At 45.7% G+C, this 27751-nt stretch overlaps 1 protein-coding gene across 3 annotated transcripts in view; it reads right to left on the bottom strand.

Moving 5' to 3' along the window:
- The window catches only part of TANGO2 (transport and golgi organization 2 homolog), a 143629-nt gene that overhangs the window by 30158 nt on the left and 85720 nt on the right, over window positions 1–27751 (bottom strand). For all 3 annotated transcript variants that reach the window (XM_074206540.1, XM_074206541.1, XM_074206542.1), the window contains 2 exons: window positions 19895–20014; window positions 17803–17917 (listed from right to left, as the gene is read on the bottom strand). In XM_074206540.1, the coding sequence (XP_074062641.1) occupies window positions 17803–17917; window positions 19895–20014 (235 nt within the window). The remainder of the gene's footprint in view (window positions 1–17802; window positions 17918–19894; window positions 20015–27751) is intronic.

Genomic DNA, 27751 nt, shown 5'->3' with positions numbered 1-27751 from the left:
AAAAAAACAAAACAAAACAAAACTAAAGATGCTTTCTTCCAAAGAAAGTGGGGTCCCAAGAAGAAAAGCAGGAGGACAAGCTAGTGCCTCCCTTCCTCCCTCCCTCATCCCTTGGTCCTTCTCATCTTCTCACTAGCGCATGCAGAGTCCTGGACTCTGAGTCTGTGGAGACCTTGGAGGCCGTGGACCGTGAACGAAGAATCCCTTCCAGTCTTGCTGATAAGTGACTTACTAGCTCCAGGACATGAGTTCTCTAGAACTCTCTACTTCCCAAAGAGGGAAGATCCTTCAGTGAATTAAAACAGGGTGAGGGTCCTGTGGGACCCCTTGGGCCACTCCAAACACCAGCTCCCCCTTCCACCCATGGTTGTTGTTTGGTCATTCAGTAGTGTTCAAGTTCTTGGTCGCGGCTCCTGGGGTGCCAGGGATCCTTCTTGCCCTGTGCTGGGTGAAACCCCTTCAACTATCTGAAGGCAGCCTTGCCTTCATTTCCTTCCATGGAGCCTTTGCATGACATGGGGTGCAGTCTTCTCCACATTCTAGCTGTCCTCCTCTGGCCAGACTCCATGAGGTCAGTGTTCTTCCCTGAGCAAACCAGGAATGTTCTGAGGCTGAAGATGGTTGGTTGTGATTCTGGGCGCTTTTTACTGCAGCTCAGTCTCCCTCAGCTTGTTGGTTGATGTCTGTCATCCTGTGGATTCACAGTGAGCTTGTGGTCCGCTGAAAACCCCAGATCTCCTTCAGGTGAAATATTGTCTAGCTGTGCTTCCCCATAATATTGATGTCCACAGGCAGTAGGAGCCAGGCAATGGGAACCTGGGAGGGGCGGCAGCCCTCTCAGATTCTTGAAGACTCTAGGTCTCCCTAGACCTAGTTCTGCAGAGCTCAACTCAAATTTCCCTTCCTACTGGAGACTGTCCCTGCTGTTCTGTTCCCTCTGCCACTGCCTTTGATTTTGCTCTGACTTTGGTATGTAAAGGTGAGTTCAATCTGACAGGAAAATGTAAGCTTTTAGACAGAGACCCTCCTCTTGGTCTTGCTGCCCTGGTGCCAGACCCAGTGTGGTTATAAATGCTTGCTGGGTGAGTGAGCTCCAAAACTGCTCCATAACAGAGGTGTGGAGACTCGTTTTGGAGATCTACCAAGCCACTGGAAGAAGAGGAGCAAGGCCATTTAGTTAAGTGTTTTTTTGAGAAATTTTGAAATGTTTTTAGAACATTCCATTAGTCTAGGGAATAGAATGTGGAACTCTGCTTAAAATATACACTAAATAATTTAAAATATATTACCTTGCCATATTATGGTTAGTTATAGAGGAATGGAAAAGGCAGTGGAAAAGGGAGAGGAACAAAGAAAGAAGAAAGAAAGAAGATGCTGGAGGCAGTGAAAGAGAGAGGGAGGGAGAAAAGGAAGGCAAGAGAAACAGGGAGGAGAAGTGAGTGGAGCCGGGCCCACTCTGTGTGCACGCACTGCCCCCCCCAATGGCGAGGGGACTGCCAGGGTTGGAAGGTGCCCCCAGACCAGGCGGGCTCTCCCAGGTCTGGATGGCTCCAGTCTAGATCAGACTTCCTAGGCCTCTATCGCTCATCAGACTTTGGGTCTCAGCAGAATTTGCCCAACCTCCACAAGTCTTCTCTTCTCCAAGATCCCACATGTGAGCTCCTTTAACCCTCATAAAAGGAGCAAAGGGAAACCAAAAACAACTATTTCTGAAGCCCTGACTGTGGGCCAGTCACTGAGGCCTCACAAGTGCTTCACAGACATGCCAATGGATCCTTAGAAAAATACTGGAAGGTTGGTGTTGCCCTTATGTCTATTTTACAGATGAAATTGAGGCAGGTAGAGGTTAAATAACTTGCCCAGTGTCACATTGCCAGAAAATGTCTGAGGTTGGATTTGAACTCAGGTCTTCCTGACTCCAAGACCAGAGTTTTATCTACTCCTCACCATCCTGAATGCACCTTGAGATGTACCCCTAGCTCCAAGTTCTAATATGCTGGGTTTTGGGTTCAAAGGTCCCTCCCAGACCTGACATCCCCCAGTTCTGACATTCTAAGATTCCCTTCAGGTCTAACATTGTGATTTTTACAATGAGTCAAAATAGAAAAGGGGTCTCCGAGGGAGGAGCGACAGTCAGGGCTGCCTGACTCTGAGCAGGTGGGAGCTCTGGGAGTGGAGGAGTGGACCTCTGCCTTGGGAGCATCTCTGTCACCCCTAAGAGCTCCAGATCTTTTCCACAGGAACAAGTATCAGGTGAGGTCCATCTCCTGCATTTTCTGTGGATAATCTGCCCCCGTTCCTGGACGCTTGTCAGCGGCTCACTTGTCTCCGACACTTCATCCCACGTCTCAGGCTACCTAGAGCTTCCTAACTCCAGATTCCAGCATTCTTATTATACAGTCAGAGAATCACTGAGCCTTCCACACAGCTGATAAGGAGCCTCTGGGTCTTCTCCCCGGATTCTGACTAAAACATGAGAAAGATGGCTTGAAGGGGGATTAAGGGAGCCTGCAAAGAAGCTGCTGCAATTATCCCTGAGCCTGGAGCAGGGGCTGGCAGTGAGGCAGAGGAAGCAATGCCAGTGGTAGAATCAGGAGGAGTTAGAAGGGATGGAGGAGTACAGGTTATAACTGCAGCCCTCCAAACCCAGAAGCCCTGATGAATGGGGACTGGAACAGTTGAGCGAAATGGGTGATGTAATGAGTCTGAGATGCTGGTGACATGGCCACAGGAGATAAGACTGGGTCTGGAGTTTGGTGCTAGAGATACGGGTTTGGGAATCCTCAGCAGACCATGGGCAGCTGGAACCAGGCAGGGAAGGAGGCTGTCAAGGCAGACAGTGGAGGTAAGAGATAAGGGTCACAGAGAGTCTTGGCAAGGTTAGGAACAGGCTCAGGAGTGGGTGTTGTTTCGGAAGGTAAGAGAAGAGAAAGCATTTAATGGGAAGGAGTGATGGGGGATTTGGGAGAGCAATGCTCCTGGAAGGCCAGGCTGCTGAGGTGGGCATCAGCAGCCTCTGTAGGGTGGCAGGGAAAAGTTGGCCAGAGAGGGGTGAGGAGAGAGGAGGTAGTGAGGAACTGGAGACATCAGAGGCAGCAGTTCTGTCTCTAGGCTCAGAAGTAAAAGGCAAGGACAGGAGAGACAGAGGCAAAAACAATACACAGAAGAGATTACTAAGGAACATTAAGGAGTCCAGCTGAAGAGATAAACTAGATAAGACAAAATCACTGAACTTTAGAGGGGAAAGATTGGTGGCGAGTCTTATTTCCTTATTTTGCATATGGGGAAACTGGGGCCCAGAGAGAGGAAATGACAAATACAGAAACCATCCATTTTCTGACTCCCTGCCAAGTCCCACCCAAGATTTGTTCACTCCAAGTTCCACCCAAGATTTGCCCACACCTTCTACTGTGATCTCAGGGTGAACAATGGGACTGATCTGTTGTCTCCCCCTTCTTCCTTTCCTATTTCTTCTACTTCCTGGCTTCCTTCAGACGATGCAGCTTCTCTGGCCTCCATGGGATCACTGTATGTTTACCCATACCTTGACTAACTAGGAGTGGGGGGAGTGGGGGGGTTGGAATCCCCACTGACACTTCCAGACTCTCTCACTACCATCAATAAACACCTTCTCTCCTTTTGAGGGGCATATGGCCCAAAGAGATCATCAATCCAGATCTGGGGGGTGTTCTCTCTTGATGCCTAGCATATTCTCTTTACTACTGCAATGAGCTTAGCTTCTGCCCTCATCCCGTAGGGGATATTAGTCCCTCATATACCCTAACTTCCAGTTCCTCAACTCACTCAGTTTGGATACCAGCTCCCCCACCCCACCTTTGCTACAAACAGATCATGGTCGTTCCCCAAAGCATTCCATTTCCATATTCATGAGCTCCAAATATACAATCATTTTGCATCATTCTGTATTTCCCAATGTCTTATCAAACCTGGTTGTGGGCTTCCTCTTCACTGATTCCCCAATCCCTCCACCTTCTGTTTGTTCTTTCTTAGGCTATAACTCTGGTACTTCACTACCTCCATCTCTTGGTCAGCTCAACTCTACACTAGCTTCTATTCTAGAATCCCTTGGCCCCCTCATCCTACTGCCCATCAGACTGCAATTTTGTATACCTCCCACCATCTGCTGCCTTTGTTCGTATTCCTGTACTGCAGAACAGAGCTGGAGGAAATCACAGAGCCATGCTTCTTGGGCATACCCAAATTTGTGCTACAAAATCTCAACTGGCTCCTTGTGGCAATCCTTCTATACCATCCTAATCAGTTCCCTCTCCTACTCATCACAGTAGCTATTTTTTTCATTCTTCTCAAAACTCCCTCGGGACTCCCTCCTCTCTCAGCCTCACATTTCACTGAAGAAATGGAGGCCAAGGGCCACGAGCTCTCCATCTTTTGCTATCATTTAGCCATCTTCCCCCAGTATCTCTTCCTTAGTCCCTGTTCCACATGAAGAGGTGAGCTTTCCCCAAAGCTCTTCTTCCCCTCCCTCCCCATTTTCTCCTGGACTGACCCCACTGTCATCCCTACTTCTTCATTAATCTTCCATCTTTCCCTGTTTATTGCCCCCAAACAAGTCTATGTTCTCCCCAAGCTTTAGGAAACCCTCATCTAATCAGGTCATCCTTGGTAATCTAGCTTTCCTCTCCCCCTTGGCCAAGGCCCTTGAGGAAGTAATCTTGTTTCCACTCCCTCCTCTCTCAATCCACTTTAAAATCTTCTGGAATCTGGCTTTCAATGTCATCATTCCACTGAAACTGCTTTCTCCAAAGTCAGCAACGAGCTCTGATCTGCCAAACCTAATGGCTTCTCAAAGAATCACTCATCTTTTCCTCCTGGATGTCGGGTTCTGCCGACACCCCTCTCTTCTGCCCATTGGACTGCTGTTTCTCAAAATCCTCTGCTGAATTTCCAATCAAGCCACAATGACTGACTGTGGATGTGTCCCAAGGTTCGGCCTAGCATTTTTTGCTTTTCATTCGATAATCTCCTAAGCTTTCATGATTTTCATATCACCTCTACCAAACGATTCTCAGATCTCTATGTTTGACTTTCATATTCCCCCCTTTGACTTGTGCACTCACATCACCAACTGCCTCTTGGACATTGTCCAAGGTCACACACCTCAAACTTAATTTGGGAGTTTTTCCTTCTACCCCACCCCTTCCCAACTTGCTTCTTCCTGTTCAGGGCATCCCGGCTCACATCCAGTCTTAAGTGTCCTCCTTGACTTCTCTCCCATCTCCATTCCAATCTTGTTCTTTTTATGTTCCCAGCTTCTCCTGCTCAGGTACCCTTCTTAGCCTGGACCAAGGTCTCCTCATTTCTCATTAAGGTGAGGACAATACTCTCTAATTGTTCTCTTGCCTTTGGTCTTTCCCTGCTCCATTTATCACTTGCCCAAGTCATCTGCAGAGAATGACTGTGTCCCCTCTGCTGAGGAGGCTTATAGCAGCAGTGACTTCATCTGGGACCAATGTCTTGCCTGACATTCAAAGCCCACCTTACCTACTTCATTCCTCTCCATACATTCTTTGATCCAGCTTGGGGACCTCACTGCTCCTCATGAAGGACACAGACTCTTTTCACTGGCTGTCCCCTCCCCAAACCCCAGCCCCCAATGCTTGGAGGGCTCCTCCTCCCCCCAGCCTGGTTTCTTCTGTTGTTGACTCTTTCTTCTTCTTTTTTTTTTAGGTTTTTTTTTTTTTGCAAGACAAACGGGGTTCAGTGGCTTGCCCAAGGCCATACAACTAGGTAATTATTAAGTGTCTGAGAGCAGATTTGAACCCAGGTGCTCCTGACTCCAAGGCCAGTGCTTTATCCACTGCGCCACCTAGCCGCCCCGACTCTTTCTTCTAAGATCATCAGCCATTTACACTACACAGAGCTTTTGTGTTCAATATGTCTGATCCAATCCATTCAACATTTATCAAGGACCTACCATGTATCAGGCACCATGCTTAAAAAGAAAGACAGGTCCTGGCACTGAGGAGCTTCCAGTCTAATGGAGGCAGACTATAGCCACTAGAGTGTGCCAGTATTTTGCCCTTCTTAGTCTCCCCAACTTTTAGCACATGCCTGGCCCCTTTTGAACACTTGATAAGGGCAGGTTGACTAACTGGGTTGAACTCAAGAGCTGGCACAATGTAAAACCCAAGGTTAGCTTGCCACTGGATGTACCAGATTTCATTTGGAGCACATATTCTAGTACACGAGTGTCTGCCAGTTAGAAAATGTTCAAACCCAAACCAAAGCTAGATGGGAGGCTTTCCCGTTGTGAGAAAATTGACAATGTCTCTTTTCAGTAGTCCAATTCCTAACCCCAGTGTTCATGTGATATAATTCTTGTTCTCTGTGCTAAGTGGTTTATCCATCAAAATGTGAAAGACATGCAGAAAGCACTGCAGGTAATTAGTATTCTTTACAGTTCAAATCTTCTTGCTCATAATGAAATATATTTCTCCTTTCAAACTTTCATGGCCTCAAAGTTATTTGCCTTTTTTTTCAAAACAGCTCATTTTTTATCTTAAGAAAGCCAGGAAGACAGACAATATTCTTGTGCACCAGTAACTTTTAGTTGTTTTCTCAACAGCAGAGGAGGAAAAAAAATCAGAACAAAAGTTGTACTCTAAAGACTGAAGAGGAGAATGGGGCCTAAGGATGGAAATAAATCAGTGCAATGGAGAAACTGAGTTACTCTGCAGGAAACAGGAACCTCCTTAGATTCCTCCTGCCAACCAGAAAGAAGCACCTTGAATGGTATGGTTTAATGGCAAGATGGCAGGAGAGCCCAATGATGCAGTCACTTCTTATGCTGCCATTCCAGAGCAGTAGAAAGAACAAGGATGTGGGACACTGAATTATGTGGGCTCTCTCATTTTGCTCCTTCTTCTGTGACATGGGCAAGAACTTCATTTCTCTGCCCCACCCCCTTCCTGGTCTATAAAGTGAGTGTTGCACTAGTGGATCGAGGGTCTCTAAAATCTCCTTCTAAATCTAAATCTCCGTTACTAAGGAGGGAAGTGTTGGTCCAGGTTCAACCTCCCAAGCCTAGGTTGCAATTACAAAGGGAAGGAGAGGATAACTTAATTAAGTGTAAAGATAAGTTCATGATTGTTCTCCTAAGAAAATATGTGAAGCTGATTTGTAAGGGAAGCCAGGCCATTTACTAGGCAAAGATTTGCCATGCCAGTTAAACTAGCTTGCTGGTCTGCACTCAGTCCAAGCAGGGGCCAGCAAGTGAAGGAGTCAGTCTTACTGGGGAGGAGGTAGGGTTCTTCCTCCTTCCTTTGCAACCTCGCCTGCCCCCACTACAATGGCCATGGCTCTTTGCAGGGTAATCCCTTGTTCAGAGGGAGGTACCACATCTCCCTGGGTCCATGAGATCTTAGACAAGACGTAGTTTCAAAGAGTGTGACCTGAGCAATTAGAGAGCTGACTGTAGATTCCAAGGAGAATGAGGCCAGGCTGTTGGGCTCTGACTTGCAAAATGGGAGAGTGCGTGAGTATGTGTGTGGGAATTATGAGGACTCTACAAGGAAGGCACCAGAGCCCTGCACTACTGCTTTGGCAACATGGCTTCCCTCCAGAGGCATTTCGCCACCCCTTTACTTTGAGTTTGAGCCTACTCTTACCTGTGCTGATTTGTAGGAGACTGCATTTATGGTTTAAGAGGAGGCTATTTTGTACCTCCTTTCAAACCAAGGCTTCTTGGTAAAATGTCTTTCTCTTAAGTTAACTGCAGCTATTGTGAAGGGAAAACTTACCAAAGAGAACCAACACATTTAAAGGGTAGAGACCCTGAGGGGACCCAACCTAGGAGTCCGAGTTGGGAGAGGACTAGAGAAGGAGTGCAAAATACTACAAACCTGTCCAAGTCTCAGATTCCTCACTTGAAAAATAGGGTTAAAAATAGTGCCTCCCTTCAATCTTTGCTATATAAAGGTCATCATGCTAATCATCATCATCATAAAATTCTGATTTCTAGGGGTGAACACAGTAGCTCAGTTGCTGTCTCACTGAAATCTCTCATTAAGATTATTTTGTTTGTTTGTTTTTTCTTTTTGCTAGGCTATGGGGTTAAGTGACTTGCCCAAGGTCACACAGCTAGGCAATTATTAAGTATCTGAGGCCGGGTTTGAACTCACGTCCTCCTGACTCCAGGGCCAGTGATCTATCCACTGTGTCACTTAGCTGCCCCCTAATAAGATCATTTTGAATGAAGAACAGTGGCAAACATTTTCTCCAAATCCATTCACAACTTTCCACATGCCTCAGGAAGCCCGTCCTGAGGAACAAAATGTGTCCAAGACAACTTACATGTCTCCAAGTTTTGAATTTGGATGACTAAAAGGATGTTTGGATCTTCAACAGAAAGAGAAAAGTCTGGAGAACACTGGAGGAGCTGGAGATGATTATGAGAACTGTTTTAGACATGATGAATTTAAGATACTTAGAGGACATCTAGTTGGACATATCCAACTAGATGATGGGAGACTGGAACTCTGGAGAGAAATGAGGGTTCTCTCTAGGGATCTTAAGAGTCATGTGCATAGAGATAAAAATGGAATCCAATGGAGATGATGAGATCAGTAAGAACAGAAAAGGGGTCAGAACAGAATCCCAGGGCACATTTATGGTTAACATGGAGGACATGGAGAATGAACCAGTAAAGGAGATGGAGAAGGAACAGTTAGAAAGATGTTCTTGGTTTTCATTCTCAAAGAGGACCAAAATGACTTCATCACTTTGGGTCAAGTATAGTGTGTCCGACTGTGGCTAAATAGACCAATAGGAGCTCAGAAAGCTTCACCATATTTGGGCACAAATAGTCCATAGGAACATCCAGGAGATGTCTTTGAATTTGTGCATCTCACATTTCTTTGGCACTACTGCAATTCTGTTTGGGTTCACAGAGAGCAGAGCCTTTGATGTGGTCACGCCATGCTGGGTTGCCCTGTGCCAGTATCTCCCATGCCAACAAATGATTCCAAAGTTCTTCAGTGAGATGTTAAGAGCGACTTTATATTACTTCGTCTGATCTCTGTGTGCCCTTGTCTTGTGTGAGTTCTCTATAAAATTATCTATTAAGTAAACATATGTTTTGCATTTGAACAAAGTGATCAACTTATCAAAACTGCATTCTCTGTAGTAGAGTTGGAATGCTTGGCATTCCAAGAAAGGACTTCAGTATCTGGTGTCCTATTTTGCTAGATGATCCTCAGAATCTTCCTAACACAATTGAAATGGAAGCAATTCAATTTGCTAGCATGATATTGGCAGACTATTCAGGTTTCACAGGTGCACCACAATGAGGTCAGCCTAATGGCTTTGTAAACTTTTAGCCTGGTAGGCAGTTGATGCCAATACTCTCCCACATTTTCCTTTTAAACCTCCTAAACACTAAGCTAGCCCTGGAAATCATCCTTGTGCACATCCCTGGAAATTGTACTGCCAAGGTAAATGAACTTATCCACAATATTCAAACTTTCTCTATTTATTATAACCAATGGTTCCACATCTGGATGGTGTGGTACCACCTGATGAAGCACCTGGGTTTTCTTGGCGTTTGCTGTTAGGCCAGCATGAGCACAAGCAGCAGAGAATCGATCCGTACTTTGTTGTACCCCAGTTTCAGAAGCTGCACTGAGGTCACCATCATCTGCAAACAGAAGATCCTGCACCAACCTTCCCTCCACTTTGGTCTTGGCTTGGAGCCTTTTCAAGTTGAACAATTTGCCATCAGTGCAGTAGCTGATCTTGATGCTGTTTACATCCTATCCCATCACTGAGAATGTCATGCTAAAAAGCATGGGAGCCCTACTTCACTTCAAGCAGCCACTTGGAAAACCAAGAGGGAGAAGAGTCCGAAACTCAGGAAGGAGAAGCTATTTAGGAAGAGGACTTGGTTAATACTATTAATACCTGGAGAAAGCTCGAAGTCAATGGTCTCCAATTTATCCTGAATATATCGTACAGTTGCTTGAATGATGTCTCCCTCCAATAAACTCGGAGCTCTTTGAGAGTACAGGCTAGTTTATTTTGTTGCTGTTGTATTTTTTTCTTTCCATTTCTCTCTCTCTCTCTTTTTTTTAAGGTTTTTGCAAGGCAATGGGGTTAAGTGGCTTGCCCAAGGCCACACAGCTAGGTAATTATTAAGTGTCTGAGACTGGATTTGAACCCAGGTACTCTTGACTCCAGGGCTGGTGCTTTATCCACTATGCCACCTAGCCACCCCTCTTGCCATTTCTTTCCAGCATTTAGAACAGTGTATGAAATAGAATAGGTATTTAAAAAACACTTGCTTGGTGACTTGACTTAGAGAATAAAAATTGAGAAAAGGTAAATAAAATACACTTAGCAATGAAGAGATCATTGGTTTCCTTGGAGAAAGAGGTTTCAGTTGGACGCTGAGATCAGACACTAGACGACAAGTGCCCCCAAAATAAGTGGGAGGAAAGAAAGTGAAGATTGTTTTTAAAGGAAGAATACTAAAACAAGTCAGGAATGACAGGGTGAGGCGAAGTCTTTTAAGAATGGAAGAAGACCTTGGCCTGCCTAGTGGCAGCAGGAAAGGGGGAAGAAATGAGTAGCATAGTCTTAGCTGCACTAGGTGTTCAATGAATCTTTAATTGGATTTAGTCCATGCCTTCCATTTTCCTGAGGAGGACAAGGAGATCACAGTCATGGAATTCTTCCCTAAGTTCTCTGACTCTAGATGCCTCCAATCCTCTTCCACCTAAATTCTACAAGCTCTTTATTTTATTATTATTTTTTAAATTTTATTTTTATTTATGGGGTTAAGTGACTTGCCCAAGGTCACACAGCTAGGCAATTTTTAAGTGTCTGAGACTGGATTTGAACTCAGGTCCTCCTGACTCCAGGGTCAGTTTTCTAACCACTGTGTCACCTGGCTGCCCCCCTATAAACTCTTTTTTTTTTAGGTTTTTGCAAGGCAAATGGGGTTAAGTAGCTTGCCCAAGGCCACACAGCCAGGTAATGTTTAATACAAACTCTTTAAGGACCTGTTCTCTTACAGGTCAAGTCGATGGTAAGGCCTGTGCCTCTGCCCCTTCCCTCATCCTGTTTAGCAGCTTGGGTTTCTTCTCCCAGCCTCCACCTTCACTGGAGAATGATCACTTGTTGGATATGTTGGGTGTGGAGAGGGAGGTCCTTGTTTTGACACCTTAGGCCAGAAGGTCTCCTAGATCCCTTCCAAATGTGAGATGCTTGGAATCTTCCTATCCTGTCCAAGGGGCAGATTGAGAAGAATACCAGTCATGGAGTCAAGGAAGACTCATCTTCCAGATTTCACATCTGGTCTCAGACACCTCCTAGCTGCATGACCCTGGGCAAGTCATTGAACCCCGGGTGCCTCAGTTTCCTCATCTGTTAAATGAGCTGGCGAAGGAAAATGGAAAACAATTGCAGTATTTTTATTTTTTTAGGATTTTGCAAGGCAAATGGGGTTAAGTGGCTTACCCAAGGCCACACAACTAGGTAATTAGAAAGCATCTGAGGCCAGATTTGAACTTAGGTCCTCCTGACTCCAGGGCTGGTGCTCTATCCACTGTGCCACCTAGCCACCCCAACTGCAGTATTTTTACCAACAAGATGGGGTCACACAGAATTGGACTGAAACAACTGAACAACAAGAGATCTTATTGAGGAATAAACTTCAGCTTTCAGTGAAATCATTCCTAATCCTGCATTGATGGAGCACCCATTAATGATTTCTTATTGCCCAAGGTAGAACATGCAACTTCTGTGCCAGTCAAGCACCACAAACTTCACCTGGGTTAGGGCTGTACAGCCTGTCATGGGGAGGGGCTCCCCATTGGAAGTGATTATCCTGGACAACAAGGTGTGCTAAGCTCTCTGGTTCTCACATTACTAAAGATCTACAAGGGTAAATTGTGTTCCCGAAATATGGGACCTGTGGGGTAAATGTCGGACGCCCCACACTGAAACGCAGCCTGAAACTGGTGACTTCTCCAGGATTGTCCAGGCAAACACACAGAGGACTGGCCCCCAAAATGAAACCACTTTTCATTCCACGACTTGGCTCAAGCACCTTATTGATAGGATTGCAGCAACTTTTCTAACAACGTGCCATTCCCCATTATCACGTATATTTTGGGGGGCTGAGAGGCCTGCTTTTTAGCCATTCACTGTGATAAGAGCTATAAAGTAATTTCGGGTCTTTTATGTTCTAAACCCCTTTTGGAGGGGATACCAACTGCTCCGCAGCTCCAATCCGCCTTTGATCTGGGTCAGTCCTCATTTGGTTTCTTTGAAGTATAATTTTACATCCTTAAATAGTTCCCTATTCATGAGAGACTCCAAAAGTCATTACCATCCTAACCTGAACCATTCTTAAGCTTCACTCTGGGGTTCTCCCTGTTCACCTGACCTAGTGACCACTGTGAAGAGACTTCAAGTCTGCCTTTTTTCACTCGCCAAGGAAGAGATCTATCAATTCCTTCAATTACCATCGTGCCCACTCTCCACTGATCTTCTTTCTTTTATCTTCTTCACTCTGTGTTCAGTTTTCTTCTTCTAATTTGAAATCTGCAGCAAGTCTCTAAGTTCCTGGCCCATTTCCTGGGTCTCTCACTCCCAGGAGGCCCAACCACAAAAGCCAGCTGTTACTTTTGTTGTTTAATTAGTCATGTCTTCAAATGTCCCAAGCAAAATCATGGCCATTCAGGAGATGATGGTTGGTTTTCCTGATCACCTCTTCTAATAGAGGATGCCAGCATTGGAATGACCCTTGGAGATATCACAGGGCATATCTGTCACTTTAGGAATGGAGACATGATGAAGGGAAATGACTCGGCTGAATGCTTTCCGGGTCATCCTATTTCTTTCATTGCTCAGGTTTAATGTCCCTGCTGTCCTTTGCCTAGCCCTGTGGAATGTGGTGCTTGAACAGAGCACCAGGGGTCAGGAAGGCCAGTTCATGTCCTGCCTCAGTCATGTAGCTGTGGGACCCTGGACAAGTCCCCTGCCCTCTCTAAGCCTTGGCATTCTTTTCCTCAAAAGAGGAGGCTGGAGTCTGTGACTGGAAGGTCTTTTCCAGTTCTAGGTCTAGGAATCTCAGACTTCTCCAAAACTTCTTGGACATCCTCTCTAAACTGTCAATAGCTTCAGTGGAGGGAGCTCTGATAACAGCAACCACAGATTCCACATTCCTGAGCAATCCAAAGAATTCTAGTGACTTTGGTACAGTGACTATCTCTGAGACTTTTGTTTTGCAAGGCAGTGGGGTTAAATGACTTGCTCAAGGCCACACAGCTAGGTAATTAAGTGTCTGAGGCTGATTTGAACTCAAGTCCTCCTGACTCCAGGGCTGGTGCTCTATCCACTGAGCTACCTAGCTGCTCCTGAGACTTTCTTTATCTTATCTTCAGGCAGCCTCTAGGTCAGAAGACTATGGATGAAGCCCTGGATCTGTTGGGACTGTCTTATGTCTGTGGAAATTATGGTGGCATTGTGAATCTCAGTTTCCTCCCCTGTGAAAGTGGATGAGAATTTTTGTGCCTCTTACTGGTAGGGGAAGGGCTTTGGAGATTGAATTCTGACAGGAACTCAGGATCCATCATTCAATCAAAAAGCATTTATTAAACTCCAGGGACTCTGTGAGGACTGGGGGATACAAAGGCACAGAGGGTCTTTGAGGAGCCTCCTCTCTAGAAGAGAAGACAAGGCAGGAGGAAGTTTATGTATAAAGTAGAATAGAGAAGGTGGTGAAGGGCCCTACATGCCCGACCTGCCACCAGAAGACCCTGAATTTGAGAGATGGGGAGCTACTACTGGAGGTTCCTAAGTGGGAGGGAGGATGGCATGGTTGGACCTGGACTCCAGAACTACACTTTGGCATCTGTGTGGAAGATGGATAGAGAGGGATAACTCAAGGCAGGAAGACAAATGAGTAGATACGTACAATAATGAAGAAGAAAAAATGATTGTTGGGTTGCAGATTTGGGTGGCTGGGAGGATGGTGGGTCCTTGATAGAAAGAGGCAACCTAGGAGGGAAGGTGAATTTTGGGAAAAAGATGATGAGTTCTGATTTAGACACAATGAGATGCCTGTGGGATGTGCTGTTCAAAATGTCTCAGAAGCAGGTGGTGCTACAGAGCCAGAGCCCAGGAGAGAGACCAAGAACAGAATATCCATCTGGGAATTATCTCAAGAGATTAAAATTGAATGCACTAAGCTGATAAGGTCACTGAGTGAGAGAACAGAGAGAGATCAGAGAGGGTCTAAGACAGGAAAACCCACTGATGGGGTGAGCTATCTGGATGAAATTCCAGCAAAGGAGACAGAGTGATCAGAGGAGTAGGAGGGGAAGCAGGAGAGAGGGGGCCTGAGAGAAGAGTTCTGAGCAGGAGGCAGTGATAGAAGGCATCAGATTGGGCAAAGAGGGGCCTGGCTCTGAGAGGGAGCGCTTTAGAGAGTGATGAAGGTAGAATCAAACAGAAGTGCCATTCTGGCTTGTTTGTAGGGAACAGGTGCTATATTGGTTCTTGGTTGTGGGTCCCTGACATCACCAGAGACATAAACTAGATTGCAGGGAGACAGAGCTCCACACAGTCCTGCCCCCCCTCTCTTCCCGAGTCACTGAAGATCAGTGGCAACACAGAAGTCAGGAAGCCTGGCAATGGCCTGAAATACAGGGGAGGACCATGTGTCTTAGATGCCTGACCAGGCTCCAAGCTCTCCACCATGCGAGCTTCAGTTGCCTTTGTGACTGGAGGAACAAAATGTTCTCATCCACCCATTCTGCTAGAGTTCCTCACATGCTGGGGGTAGACAGCCCCCCAACTCACCTAGTTAGATCTGAAGCCCTCGTGGTCACCCTCACCCTGGTTCAGACCATTTGCCAAGAAGCAAAGTATGCCAGGTACGGCTGCTCTACAAGCTGATGACTTTGTTTTTCCTTCATTTACGAAGACCAGGACACCAGGGAGGTGATGCCATGACAAGCAGGTGAACTGGATTTGAGTGACAGGGTGCTGGGCTAAGTCCCCAGCCTCACTTTCTCCTCCAGAGCCATCTGAGTCCAGTGGCCAGATTTGAATCAGGATGACTGGAGATGGTCCCAGGAGTGAGACAATTAGGTTTAAGTGTCTTGCCCAAGGTCACAAAGCTACTAAGCATCAAGTATCTGAGGCTGGATTCGAATTCCAGTCCTCCTGATTCCAAGGCCAGTGCTCTATCCCTTGGGTCACCTAGCTGCCCTTATTGTGCAAGCTACAGCTTTCCTGAAGCCACAAATAAGAACTGAGTGCCAGCTGGACACCAGAGTTGGATGAGAAGCCCTGAAAAGCCATATGCTTACTAATCACTTGTTGATTATGTTGGGGAATTCTTCAATCCAGAGGTTCCAAGATCCTGCCAGAAAGTAATTCTTGCCACCTTGGTCCCTCGGACTGGAGGTCAAGAGATGAAGAGGTTAGACCAGAAGATAAAATGTTTGATTAGCATCAGGTGATGGGTAGGGAAGACACTAGGAAAAAGGAAAGACTGAAAATTAAAGTGAGGGGATGCTAGTGAGGGAAATCTACCAGGGGAGTGAGGGGATCAGGGGTACAAGTAGGGGGGCTGGCAGTGGACTTTATGAGACACTTGGCTATCTGAGCCCCCACTGAGTAAATGGACAGTTTTGCTTGAGAAAGAGGGAGAGAAATAGTAAGCCCATGAACTTGGGGGAGAGGGATGTCTAGTTCAGTAAAAAACATGCAGATCTGTCAAGAAGGATGTCTACAAGTAAGAATCCACTTGTGATGAGCGTTCCTACAGAGAGAGTAGTGCCGGGTTACCAACCAACCCTGTCCAAGGGGAAGGGAAAGAGGAAAGGAAGACGCCTTTGTGAAGCACCCACTCTGTCTCTCCTGCAGCCTCTGAAGTAAGCTGAAAAGCTCTGCTTCCATGACTCTGCTTCCACTCCAGCCTCAGGAGGAGACAGAATTCCCAAGATCTCTGGGCCTAAGCCCTGGTGGTGCTGCCATATGCATATCCCTTCTTTCCAGCAAGCTTAGAAAGCTAGGCAGGGGTGGTGGGAGGCTGTGGAAAGCACCCCCTGTAATGTGGGGCTCACTGTCAAAGGCTGGGAAAGTCTAATCATGGGTAGTGTGGGAAGCCAAGGGAATTAGCCTGTACTGAGGTGTAATTTCATGTTCCCCCACAGCCAGGGACAAAAGAGGGTCCTCCCTGCCCCAACTCAGTTTCTGGGACTTGACTACCTTATAAGGCATAGGCTGAATGTGGGCTAGGGTCATGTCCAAACTGATCTCTATACCTGCTCTGAGTCAAGCATGGGGTCACCAGGGTCTGCCCTTTGAATCCTGCCTGGTTAGCACAAGGCCAATTTCTGCCTTGGCTGGCTCTTGCTCCTTAGGTTGGGGGTCATGAGCTTGGTGACTGTGCCCTCCCTGAGAAGCTCTGCCTCTCTTTGTATTCCCAGTGCTAGGCACTGAGCGGCCCACCAATGCCATCCAAGAGGCTGAGTTAGCAGATGCTTCAGCTGGTCAAAGTTTGGGACTTTACTTGTGCTGACTCAGTGTTTCTTCTTTAGTACTGTGACACCCCTGGGCCCCAGAAATCAATGAAGGTGAAGCAGTAATTGAAGAGAGGATCAAGAAAAGCTCCTGAAGATGTTAATTGGGAGAGAAGATGCAAATGGAAAAACTGTAATAAAAAGCCTTTCCAACTGGAATGGGTCAAATTAGGGCAGGGTGGGCGAAGAGGAGACCAGCTGGAAATTGTCCAGAGGGATCAAACTTGGGGGGGGGGGGGAGAAGAAAGGAGCTAGAGCCCGTCCAGAGGGGTCAAATGGCAGGGGAGGTGTGAAGGAAGGGAGGATGTCCTGGATCATTCCAGATGGTTCTAGCCCTGTGAGAGGATCTCAAGAATGTCCTTGGTCTATTGGCCCAAGTGTTGGGGTTTGATGTGGTCTGAGAAAGAATCCTTTGCCCAGGCTATGTCCCAGGCAAGCAGGCCTTGGGCACTGCAATGGCATGGTGGGCTGAAGCTGGGAGATGCTCTAGCAGCAAGAGGTTCTAAACATGCCCCTTTATATAGGGTGGGGTAAAAGTTCTCAGGAGAGGACAATTTGTTAAGGTGAACTCTGGCTGCCAGAGGTGCCCCCAAGAATGGATGGTGCCAGCAAGGGACAGTTAGAAAGGGCATAACTTAAAACTAAGTAATAAAGGCTTGTTAAGGTGGGTTTTAGATGTCAAAGATGACCTCAGGCAGACCAAGTGCTGATCTATGAAGTCCTCAGGCATTCCAGGAGCCTCAAGTAATAAAGTGAATGCAAAGAATAAAGATAGCCTTAAGCAGACTGGGTGCCTCAAGTGGGCCAGAAGACCGAGGGGCCTGGGGCAGGGGCAGAGGCAGCAGAGTCTGAAATGAAGTCATATCTAGAATTCTGGATTTTAGTAAGGGAAACAAGGGGATTCAGAGCTGATCAAAAAGGCGGGGACCTCATCCACAGAAGCTTTTTTGTGGAGAAATAGCTATTTTTAGAGGGTCTGGCTGGTGGCCCAACCACAGAGGTCAGACCGGAATCTCAGGTAAGGGATTCTCCATCAGGTGTGGAGATTGGAGGGGTGTAAGTGCCTCTTCCTTGGATATTTTGTCTGACTAGAGAGAGCAGGAAGCAAACAGGCCTCTAAGATGGAGACAGATTGAAGCCCCGTCCCTATTTGTTACCCTGCTGCCACCTCCCTTCTCCCATCTTCCCCTTCCCATTTCTGACCTTGCTCACAGGGCCAACTTACTTTAAATCTGCAGCTATCAAGTTAAACCCGTTGTACAGGTGTGCTTCTGAGGAGATCTTCTTCAGGTAGGAGAAGCTATCCACATCTGTGGTCAAGAAGTGGGTTACAAGCTCACCTACAGGGAGAGGAAAAACCAAATGAACCAGCAGGACCCTAAGACAGCCCCCCCCCCATCCTCCAGGTGAAGCAGGAGGAGCTAGAGTTTCCATGCCTACAGGATTTTACATTCAGAGGTTGAAAAGACCTCAGAAGATGAGCAGAACCAGAAGAACACTGTACACCCTAACAGCAACATGGGGGTGATGTTCAACCTTGATGGACTCGCTCATTCCATCAGTGCAACAATCAGGGACAGTTTGGGGCTGTCTGCAAAGGAGAGTACCATCTGTATCCAGAGAAAGAACTGTGGAGTTTGAACAAAGACCAAGGACTATTCCCTTCAATTAATTAATTAATTTTTATATGATTTTTTAATTTTTAATTTTTAGGCAATGGGGTTGAGTGATTTGCCCAAGGTCACACAGCTAGGCAATTATTAAGTGTCTGAGTCTGAATTTGAACTCAGGTCCTCCTGACTCCAGGGTAGGTGCTCTATCCACTGCACCACCTAGATGCCCCTATTACCTTTCATTTTAAAAAAACCCATTATCTTATTATGCAATTTTGCTCTTTTATACTTATGTTTCTTCCTTAAGGATATGATTTCCCTCTCATCACATTCAATGTACACCATGGAAACAATGTAAAGACTGACAGACTGCCTTCTGGGGGGGGGCAGGGGGAGGGAAGTGAGATTAGGGGAAAATTGTCCAATTCAGAAATAAACAAATAAATGTAATTGTGTTAATGGATAAAAAAAAAAAAGACCAGACCTCAGAAACTCACTGAGTTCACCTGCCTCACATTCCAAACAGGAAACTGGGAGCCCAAGGGTCCACGAGACACTCCCAAGGCACTTCCATGCAGATGTGTGTTTTCCATAAAATATATTCCTTAAGGCTTCCAATGTAGTCCAAGGGCTTCTAAGGATTCTTGTAGGGAACCAAGGCCCTTAGAGAGGAGCTGGTACAGACAGTAGGACATGGGCAGGTGAAGTTGAGAGGCCCGGCAGGTGGCTTTTTCCTGCTCCTGCTGCTGCTCCTTATAGCTTGGAGCCCAGACAGGCAATGGATGGACATTCCAGATGGGGTCTTTAGAGATGCCAGAGAGGATGAAGGGCCCTGAGTCACAAGGGTTGCAGACAAGGGCATCTGGCTCTCAGTGGTGAATCCCTTGGTGGGTCAGTGCAGTGAGTGCTGGAGAGTCAGGGGGTGAACTGAAAGGAATGGGCCTGACACCCCACTTCATTCTGCTCTTAGTTCTTTCCCTGAAACATCACTCAAAGGACCTCTGAAAGAGCTGGCCTCGGTCTAGCTGATGACTTCCATGGCTCCCCAGTTCCCTCCCACACATGCTGAGGCAAGTATCTATGGGAAGTGAGCAGTGATGAAATATAGTCTGGCTGAACTAAAGAGCTGGCCGTGGACAGAGCACTGGCCCTTGACTCAGGAAGTTCTGAGTTCAAATACAGCCTCAGGCATTTACTAATTGTGTGATCCTGAGCAAGTCACTTCAACTCACTGTATGCCTCAGTTTCTTCATCAGGGAAGAGAAGGGGTTGAATTCAATGACTTCCAAGGTATTTTAAATTTAAGCCTAGATCACTGAGCTTGCTTCCTAGGTCCCCATCCTTAAAGCAGGGCATGAGCTTTTATAATCTGGGATGAAAGACTATGGAAAAGAGTTTGCTTTTTAAAAAGAAGTTGAGAAAAAAAAGAGAAGCTGAGGTAGCACAGGATAGAATTAAAACACTGGACTGGGGTCATGAGAGAATGGTGGTTCATTTTGACAGATGCTAGTTGTGGGGTCATGGGCCCCAGTTTCCCCATGTGGAAATGAGGCTCCAAGAGTGCCTGGAGGCCACATTTCATGGGGAACAATGAGATGTAAAGTAGTGTGTAAACCTTAAAACATCATCTTAAGCCCTGCTTTTATTAGAAGCCTTTTTTTGACATTATTCGCATTGCCATTCAGAGACTTTTCCATACCATACCTCTGCCTTTGGCATCTTTATCAAGCTTTGGTTGCATGTAATTTGTTAGGGCTGCCAGCTTTCCTTTCTTACTGATTCCAAGCCATGACCCTCCTTCTTTGCCTTCTTCCATATCGAGACCTGTGTCAAATGATAAAATGAAAACAAACATCACTCTAACAGTAACGTTGCAAAGCGGGTTGTCCTGCTAATGGCCATGGCTCTCCCCAGCTTGGACACCTTGACCTATCATTTTGCATACAGAGTGCAAGTCAATCCCACCTGGGAGCAATCAGAAAGTTGCTGACACCCCATAGCCTCACTGTGTTCTTGTGGGTGAGCATCAGCTATAGGCTGTGTGTGTATGGGTGGGTGGGGTGTGAGGGGATAGCCATCCTTAGTGGAGTAACTCTTTTGTAATGGTATTGACCTTGATGGGGCTGGAAGGTCCCTATCTGCTCTTTCATATTGAACTGTGATTCTATAATCTCCCTCTCTTGCCTCCTTCATGAGGAAAGAACCAAAATGTGATCATGACTTAAACTGGAGACTTAGCCACCAGTATTGCCCAAGCTAGCAAACTAACCAGAGGTTTGATGCAATAAATATGGTGAATAAAAAGAACTGAGAATTTAAAAAAATTAAAATGTCTTTTGTAAAATGAACAAAACCAAGAACCTTTACCAGAACTACATCATTTAAGGTATGCTAAAGTTCCAAATGTTGCCATAGAGCCTTGAGTATATGGTGTGTGCTTGAAGAAGACCGAAATGACATAAGTATGTGAGGGTCAAGGGACTGTGGCTGATCAGACCAATATGATCTTGAAATGCTCTCCCACAGGTTGGGCACAAATAGTCCATATGAAGTTTGGAATAGATGCTCTAAATCTGGGCATCTCATGTTTCTTTTGAGCTATACAATTTTGCTTTGCTCAGAGGGTGCAGCACTTTCTCTGATGAGGACATGCCATGATGGTTGGTCCTGTGCCAGTATCTTCTCAAAACTTCCAAGAATTCTTGAGAGACTTTGAGAGTTCTTGTATTGATTCATCTGACAAACCTCTCCTTCTCCAATTCTCTGAAAGAATGGTGATTTCACTAATATGAGCATTAATGGTGACATGGGTGGCAACCACCCTAGTTGGGCCTCTGATAATGGAGTCTCTGTCTGGTGCTGGGTCCATCCTTCTAGTCCCTACACATCTGGAGGAGCTGCCACAGGGAATTCTCCCTTCACCAGCAACCTCCTAAAGAGGTTAAGGCCAGAGTCTGACCCTCTGCCAGGATGAGGTGTAAGAAGACTTTAGTGAATGCATAACCTCTAGTTAGAGAGTGTTCAGGATTACAAAGCAGTCCCGTCAGCTTTCAAGAGTGTACTCCAAATAGGCCTCCTGTCGCCTCACCTTCATTCACTTGCCAGCCTTCTCAGTCATGATGACTACTGGGCCAGAAGAGCTGTGTGGAATCCAGCCATCATTTCCTTGTAGCCTCAAGGATCACAGAACAAATGAAACGTCTGTCAGAGGTTTGGAGGTGCTTTATTACATCAGGAGGGGAACTTGGTAAAGATGACACATTGAGTGGGTCTCATGGGACCACACACGGCTGTCTGTGAGGTCCACAAGTTAGTGGAGTGAAGTGGTGGAGACACAAACTGTGAGAAGATCCCCTGGCATTCTGGTCTTGTAACCATTGTCTCAAGTGACGATGTAACCAAATGACTGAATGTGTGACTGAATGCAGGGATGAAATTCCATCCAATAGTCACCCTTCATATCCAAGAGGACCAATGACAGTACAGGGCATGTTTTGATTTGTCCATGAACTGGATTGAAAAGAGGCAAAGATGCCCAAAGGCATTGGCCTCTCTCCTCCAGAGTCATCTGAAGTTCAATGGCAGAACAAAAGTCAGGATGGCTAGCAATGGACCAGGATGCAGTTGGTTTCCTTGGCGTCATCAATGCTTGACCAATCTCTAAGTGCTCCACAGCTTCTGCTTCAGTCACCTTCTAGGTCATTAGAGTAAACTGTTCTCATCCACTCATTCTGTTGGGGAAAGTCACCCCTCTAATCCACCTACACACTTGAGGCCTGCTGGTTACCCTCCACCTGGATTTACTGGGGTATGGCCCTGCACATGCTACAGCTCCTTGGAGCCACAAGTGAGAAAAGGGGGGGACAGGTGGACACCAAAGGTGGTTAAGCAGACCTGAAAAGACTCAGCAAGCCTTCACAGCAGAAGTGCTGGTCCTCCCTGAGCCTCCATATCCCCAATATACATAGCCATACACTGCACAAGCAGCAGCCAGGAAAGCTAGGAAGCAGAGTCTTGAAGGTCTTGCCTAGAAGCAAGGAGGCCATAGTTCCATTTGCTTCTTAGATTAGACTGAGTATCTACATTCCACGTTAAAATGGGAATCTGTGGCAAGAGAAACTTGGATCTACAAAGTCCGCTAAGCAGCCAGCTTGGCTGACACTGAGAGATGATTGTTGTAAGGAGAAGCATCCTCAGAAACAAAGGGCTCCTGATGCATTGCATCTCAGGTACAGATTCAAGTTAAATTCTTGTTCTCTTTCTCCCCCAAATTCTGCATCTCCTAACTTCATTCGCTTTTTGAAAAACCTATTTTGCTTGCTCTCTTTTGCCTTTATATTATTTAGATTTCCCACCAGAGTTTTCCTCTGACCTCTTCTAGAGAACCATTTCTTAGAATTTTTTAATTCTTTTTTTTTTTTTTGCAAGGCAATGGGGTTAAGTGGCTTGCCCAAGGCCACACAGCTAGGTCATTATTAAGTGTCTGAGACTGGATTTGAACCCAGGTACTCCTGACTCCTGGACAGGTGCTCTATCCACTGCACCACCCAGCCACTCCTAGAATTTTTTAATTCTAAGGAAGTAAATAATAACAAAGAATTTTTTTAAAGGAAAAAAATCTAGGGGTGGCTAGATGGCACAGTGGATAGAGCACTGGCTCTGGAATCAGGAATACCTGAGTTCAAATCCAGCCTCAGACACTTACCAATTACCTAGCTGTGTGGCCTTGGGCAAGCCACTTAACCCCATTGCCTTGCAAAAAAAACAAAAAACAAAACTAAAAAGAAAAAAACAAAACCTAAAAAAAAAAAGAAAGAAAAAAATCTAGTAAAATCCATGTGAGCAAATCATGGATCCTCTCTCTAATGTCTCTTCACAACATTCAGTTTTGTTTGTTTTGTGGTGATTGTTTTACTTTTATACTGCTTTATCACTATATATAGATATAAAATTTTCCTGGCTTTCCTGGCTTCCCTTTGCAACAGTACATTTAAGTTTTCCCACACTTTTCTGTATATTCATAATATTCATGGTTTCTTACAGCAATAGTCCATGCCAGTCATGTCCCATGACTTGTGAAGTCACTCCCTGCCCCCAATCAAGAACCATCTACTTTGTTTCTAGTTTTTTGCTGCCACAAAAATCAATGCTCTCAATATTTTAGGGTATATGGAGTTTTTCTTTTTGTCAATAACTTCCTTGAGGTATATACCTAATGGCAGAATTCTCTGAGTTAAAGGGTATGGTCATTTTAGTCATTTTATTTGCATAATTCCAAATTGCTTTCTGGAATGGTTGTGCCAATTCACAGTTCTAACAGCCATTCTTGGGGTGTGAATTGGCACCACTCTTCTGGAAAGCAATCTGGAATTTCAAAAATAAATTTTACCTGTCTCACAACCATTCTACCATGGATTCTTCCTGGCTTTTGTCAATTTTGCCAATTTTCTGGGGTTTCTTTTAATGGGCATTTCATTTATTATTTGTGGAGCATTCTTTCATATGCTTGCTAATAGGTTGTAATTGTTCTTTTCAGAACGGTTTGTTCATCCTTTTGACTACTTCCTTATTAGGAAATAGTTTAAACTTGCTCATTTTCACTGAGGATACCACTATTCCTCCAGTCTCCCAGATTCAGCTCCTGGGAGTCGACCTTGCTCTATAATCCAATTAACAACAAACTGGCTTGTTGGCTATCCCTCTATAACAGCTCTAGCATTCATTTCCTTCTCTCCCCCACACCACAACTACTGGAGTTCTGGTGATCATTACCTCTGACCTGGATATACAGCAATCACTTTCTAATTCATCTCTTTTCCAGATTAGACCCTCCCTTCTCTAACTGTTCCTTAAAACAGCCACTGAACTGACATTACAGAATCACAGAACTGAAGGTGGAAGGTGCTCTGGCCAATCCATCCCTATGAAAGCATCTCCGCTGGGGCCCTGAAGACTTCCAATGAGGGCGATTTTTCCAGGTAGTCTATTCCACTTATGGGTGGAATAGGTATGGGTAGAGGGGTAGAACTACACATCAGTATGGGTAGTTCTCATTGCCAGGAATTCTTTCTTTCCATTAAGCCTCAGTTCTTCTTGTTAACTCTCATTTCTGAAGGACTGTAGGATCACAAATTTAAAGCTGAAATGGGATCAGAGAAGTCTTCTAGTCCAAACCACTAATTTTCCCAATGCAGAAACTGAGGCCTTGTCTGTGATAATACAAGCTATTAAGTGGGGGAGGTGGGATTGGCACCCAAGGACCCCGGCTCCACATTGGACCATGTCATTTTCCTGCTCCAGAAGCTTTTGCAGTTTCCTTTGCCTCTCTGGTAAAATACAAACATCACTGTCTGGCATTTAAAGTCCTTTCCTTCCGGCCTCGATGATCTTTCTGGCCCTTTTCCATGGTGCCTCCCCTCATGGACTCTACTCCATTCAGAATGGGCTCTGGGCTGTTTCCAATACCCACCCTTCCACAGCCCACCTTCAAATCTTTGCCCAACCTGTGCCCTCTTCCGGGAATGCCCTCCCTTCTGACCTCTGCTTCTCACAATTTCAACCTCTGATATAAGGCCATTTCTTCAACCCCTCAGGTGCTAGAGATCCCTCCCTTATCTGTATTTCTCTATCTCTGTCTCCTCTCCAATAGAATGGAAGCCTCCTTGAGGGCAGGGGCTTTTTCATTTTGGTCCTTGTCTTCCCAGTGTCCAGCATAGTGAAGTAGATCTGTAATAAATTCTTGTGGATTTGAAATGGAAATAAACCTTCTCCCAGCAAATACAACATAAACTCATGGCTGGCTTCTTTCAAATATCATTATTTCATATGAGGAAAGCACTGGTGAAGAAGGTAGCTTTAATGGGATGTGCTCCTGCAATGCAGCTCTGAGGGAAGCTCCTGCCCAGAGAAAGGTCAGGAGACTCCTCAGAATATTTGTTACACTGGGGGTGGGGTGTAGGGTGGAATTCATGTCTCAAAATAGGGTCTGTTTAAAGAGATGAAGTGGGTCCAGTCCGCCAACAATCCTGCAGCCGGATAATGTTTTCCTCCTCAGTGCTCAGACACTTTGCCTAGTGTCCATCCAAGAGGCAATAACAGGCTAGAACTTTTTTTTGGACAACAGAGATGATAGTATTCTTGTTTTGCCCTTGTAATCTTGACTCCTTGGGGCACTGGAAGAAGAGCTGAAAGGTGACGGGCACCACCTGCCCATTGGTAGATGATAACCCAGAAAATCTAGGCATGAGTGTGGCAGGATAATCTTACGGCCACAGCTAAAAGTCCCCTTAGTCTCTGGTCATATACTTAAAGGGAAGGAGGATTCCATTATACCCCAATCACATTTAATGAGAAAAAGTTGAATTCATGAGCCAGAAAAACTCCTGTTCTCTCCAGTTGCAAACAGAAAAAAAAAAAAGGATTTTAACCCCCCCCCCCCACCTGTAACATCAAAGATTGACTTTAATGTTCTGCCACCTTGCTATGGGCGACCAAGCTGATTAAAATTCAGATTTGTCTCATCAAAGGGCCACTTGAGTTGGGAGCTTCAGAAGAGGAAGAAGCTGTTTGCCCTCCATCTGGCAGGGATTCAGAGAGATAGTCAGGACCTTAGAAATGAAGGGAGCTAGGGTGGGAAGTGCTGTGTGGGAGGGAGGGGGAATAGAGGGCTCCTTCTTAGCACAGGGCTTCTTGCCAAGGGGAAGAACACAGAGTCATAACAAAAATTCATTGCAGTCAGAATCTTTCATTCAAATCACTCTAACTTCTTGACACTGACCCTTTTCTTCACTGGGGAAAGGAGACTGGGCGAGACTTGAGCTTGTCCATAAACTAGTACCCAAAGCCACAGGCTTGAGCCACCTGATGTGGCAGGAGGCAGCACACTGGGTTAGACCCAGCATCCATCCAAAACCATCTTCCACGGTTGACGGGATGGAAAAGGACAGCTAAAGAGAGGAGCAGCTTCCTTGTCATGAATTCTCCCTCAAAAATGAATCACTATGCTCTGGACATGCCCAGGCTATACCATGGGTTTACTATTGATAAATCTGTCTACATTATTTTTTTTTTAGGTTTTTGCAAGGCAGTGGGGTTAAGTGGCTTGCCCAAGACCACACAGCTAGGTAATTATTAAGTGTCTGAGACCGGATTTGAACCCAGGTACTCCTGACTCCAGGGCTGGTGCTTTATCCACTGCACCACCTAGCCGCCCTGTGTCTACATTCTTCATTCAACTGTAGGCCTATTTATATTAATGTGACAGTGAGGTGGCCCAATGGAAATAGTGCGAAGTCTAGTTTTGGGACACTGGACATTTGTCCCAAGCAAATCCTGTTTGCTTCACTTACCCCATCTGCCTCCAAGTGGGGAGAAATCTAGATGGTACTGGGGCCCTGGAGCCAGGAGGTAGGGACCAGAAGGCAACCGAACCCTGAAAGAAGTGTCTACCTGTCCATATCCTTAGGAAGTGGGGGAGAGGCAACTGTGTCACCTAGAGGAGTGTGAGCTTAACCTGCTAAGTACAGGCTTAGGCCCTACTGGCATAGCATGGCCAGCTGGCCATCCTTAACTTCTCCTTAATGGCTGTGGGTCTGCCTTATGATGAGGCACTACTTTTTTTTTTATGATTTTGCAAGGCAAATGGGGTTAAGTGGCTTGCCCAAGGTCACACAGCTAGGTGATTATTAAGTGTCTGAGACTGGATTTGAACCCAGGTACTCCTGACTCCAGAGCAGGTGCTCTATCCACTGCATCACCGAGCTGCCCCCACTGCTTCTATTGTAAGTGAAACCTCCATCTGAAGGAACCTGGAGCATATAGACACAGTAAATAGGCTTCTCACTACAAATTTTTAGGATCTTGTGGAGGTGGGGAAAGAACCCAGATTGAAATCTTTCCTCTTTTCTTTCTTTTTTTTTTAAGTTTTATTTATTTAAGGCAATAGAATTAACACAGCTAGGCAATTATTAAGTATCTGAGGCCAAATTTGAACTCAGGTTCTCCTGTCTCCAGGACCGCTGCTCTATCCACTGAGTTGCCTAGCTGCCCCTCCTTCCTCTTTTCCAAGATAGGTTCATGAATGGAGGTCTAGGTCTCCCCCATATCACTCCTCTGGGCTTTTGGGATGGAGTCAGACTTATTCTTGGAGAAGACTACAAATAAACAATTTAAGATTTTTGCTTTTAAAGAGGTAGCCATCAGATGAAGTGTGTGTGTGTGTGTGGGGGGGGTAAGACATGTATACAAATAAAGATAATACAATGTGCAATGAGACAAGTAATTTTAAAAGAGAGCTATAAGGAAAAGTACCCGGGAAGTACAAGGAAGGGAGAAATTTCTTCTGGTCGATAGGTTCAGAAAAGGGGGGATTATATTAGCGTTAGAGGATGGGGAGGATTATGACAGTCAAAGATCAGAGGCTGGAACAAGCAAAGCAGTCATGAAGTGAAATGGGCTGCCTTGAGGGCATCCCTAAAGATCCTCAAGGAGAGGCTACAGTGGGTGCTGGTAAATATTTAACAGCCAGCTTTGGGGAATGGGGGATGTATACATGTCACCCTT

The sequence above is a fragment of the Macrotis lagotis genome, chromosome X (genome assembly GCF_037893015.1).
Source record: "Macrotis lagotis isolate mMagLag1 chromosome X, bilby.v1.9.chrom.fasta, whole genome shotgun sequence".
Lineage (NCBI taxonomy): Eukaryota > Metazoa > Chordata > Mammalia > Peramelemorphia > Peramelidae > Macrotis > Macrotis lagotis.
The sequence above is the reverse complement of the archived record's forward strand: the minus strand, read 5'-3'. Positions and strand labels throughout refer to the sequence as shown.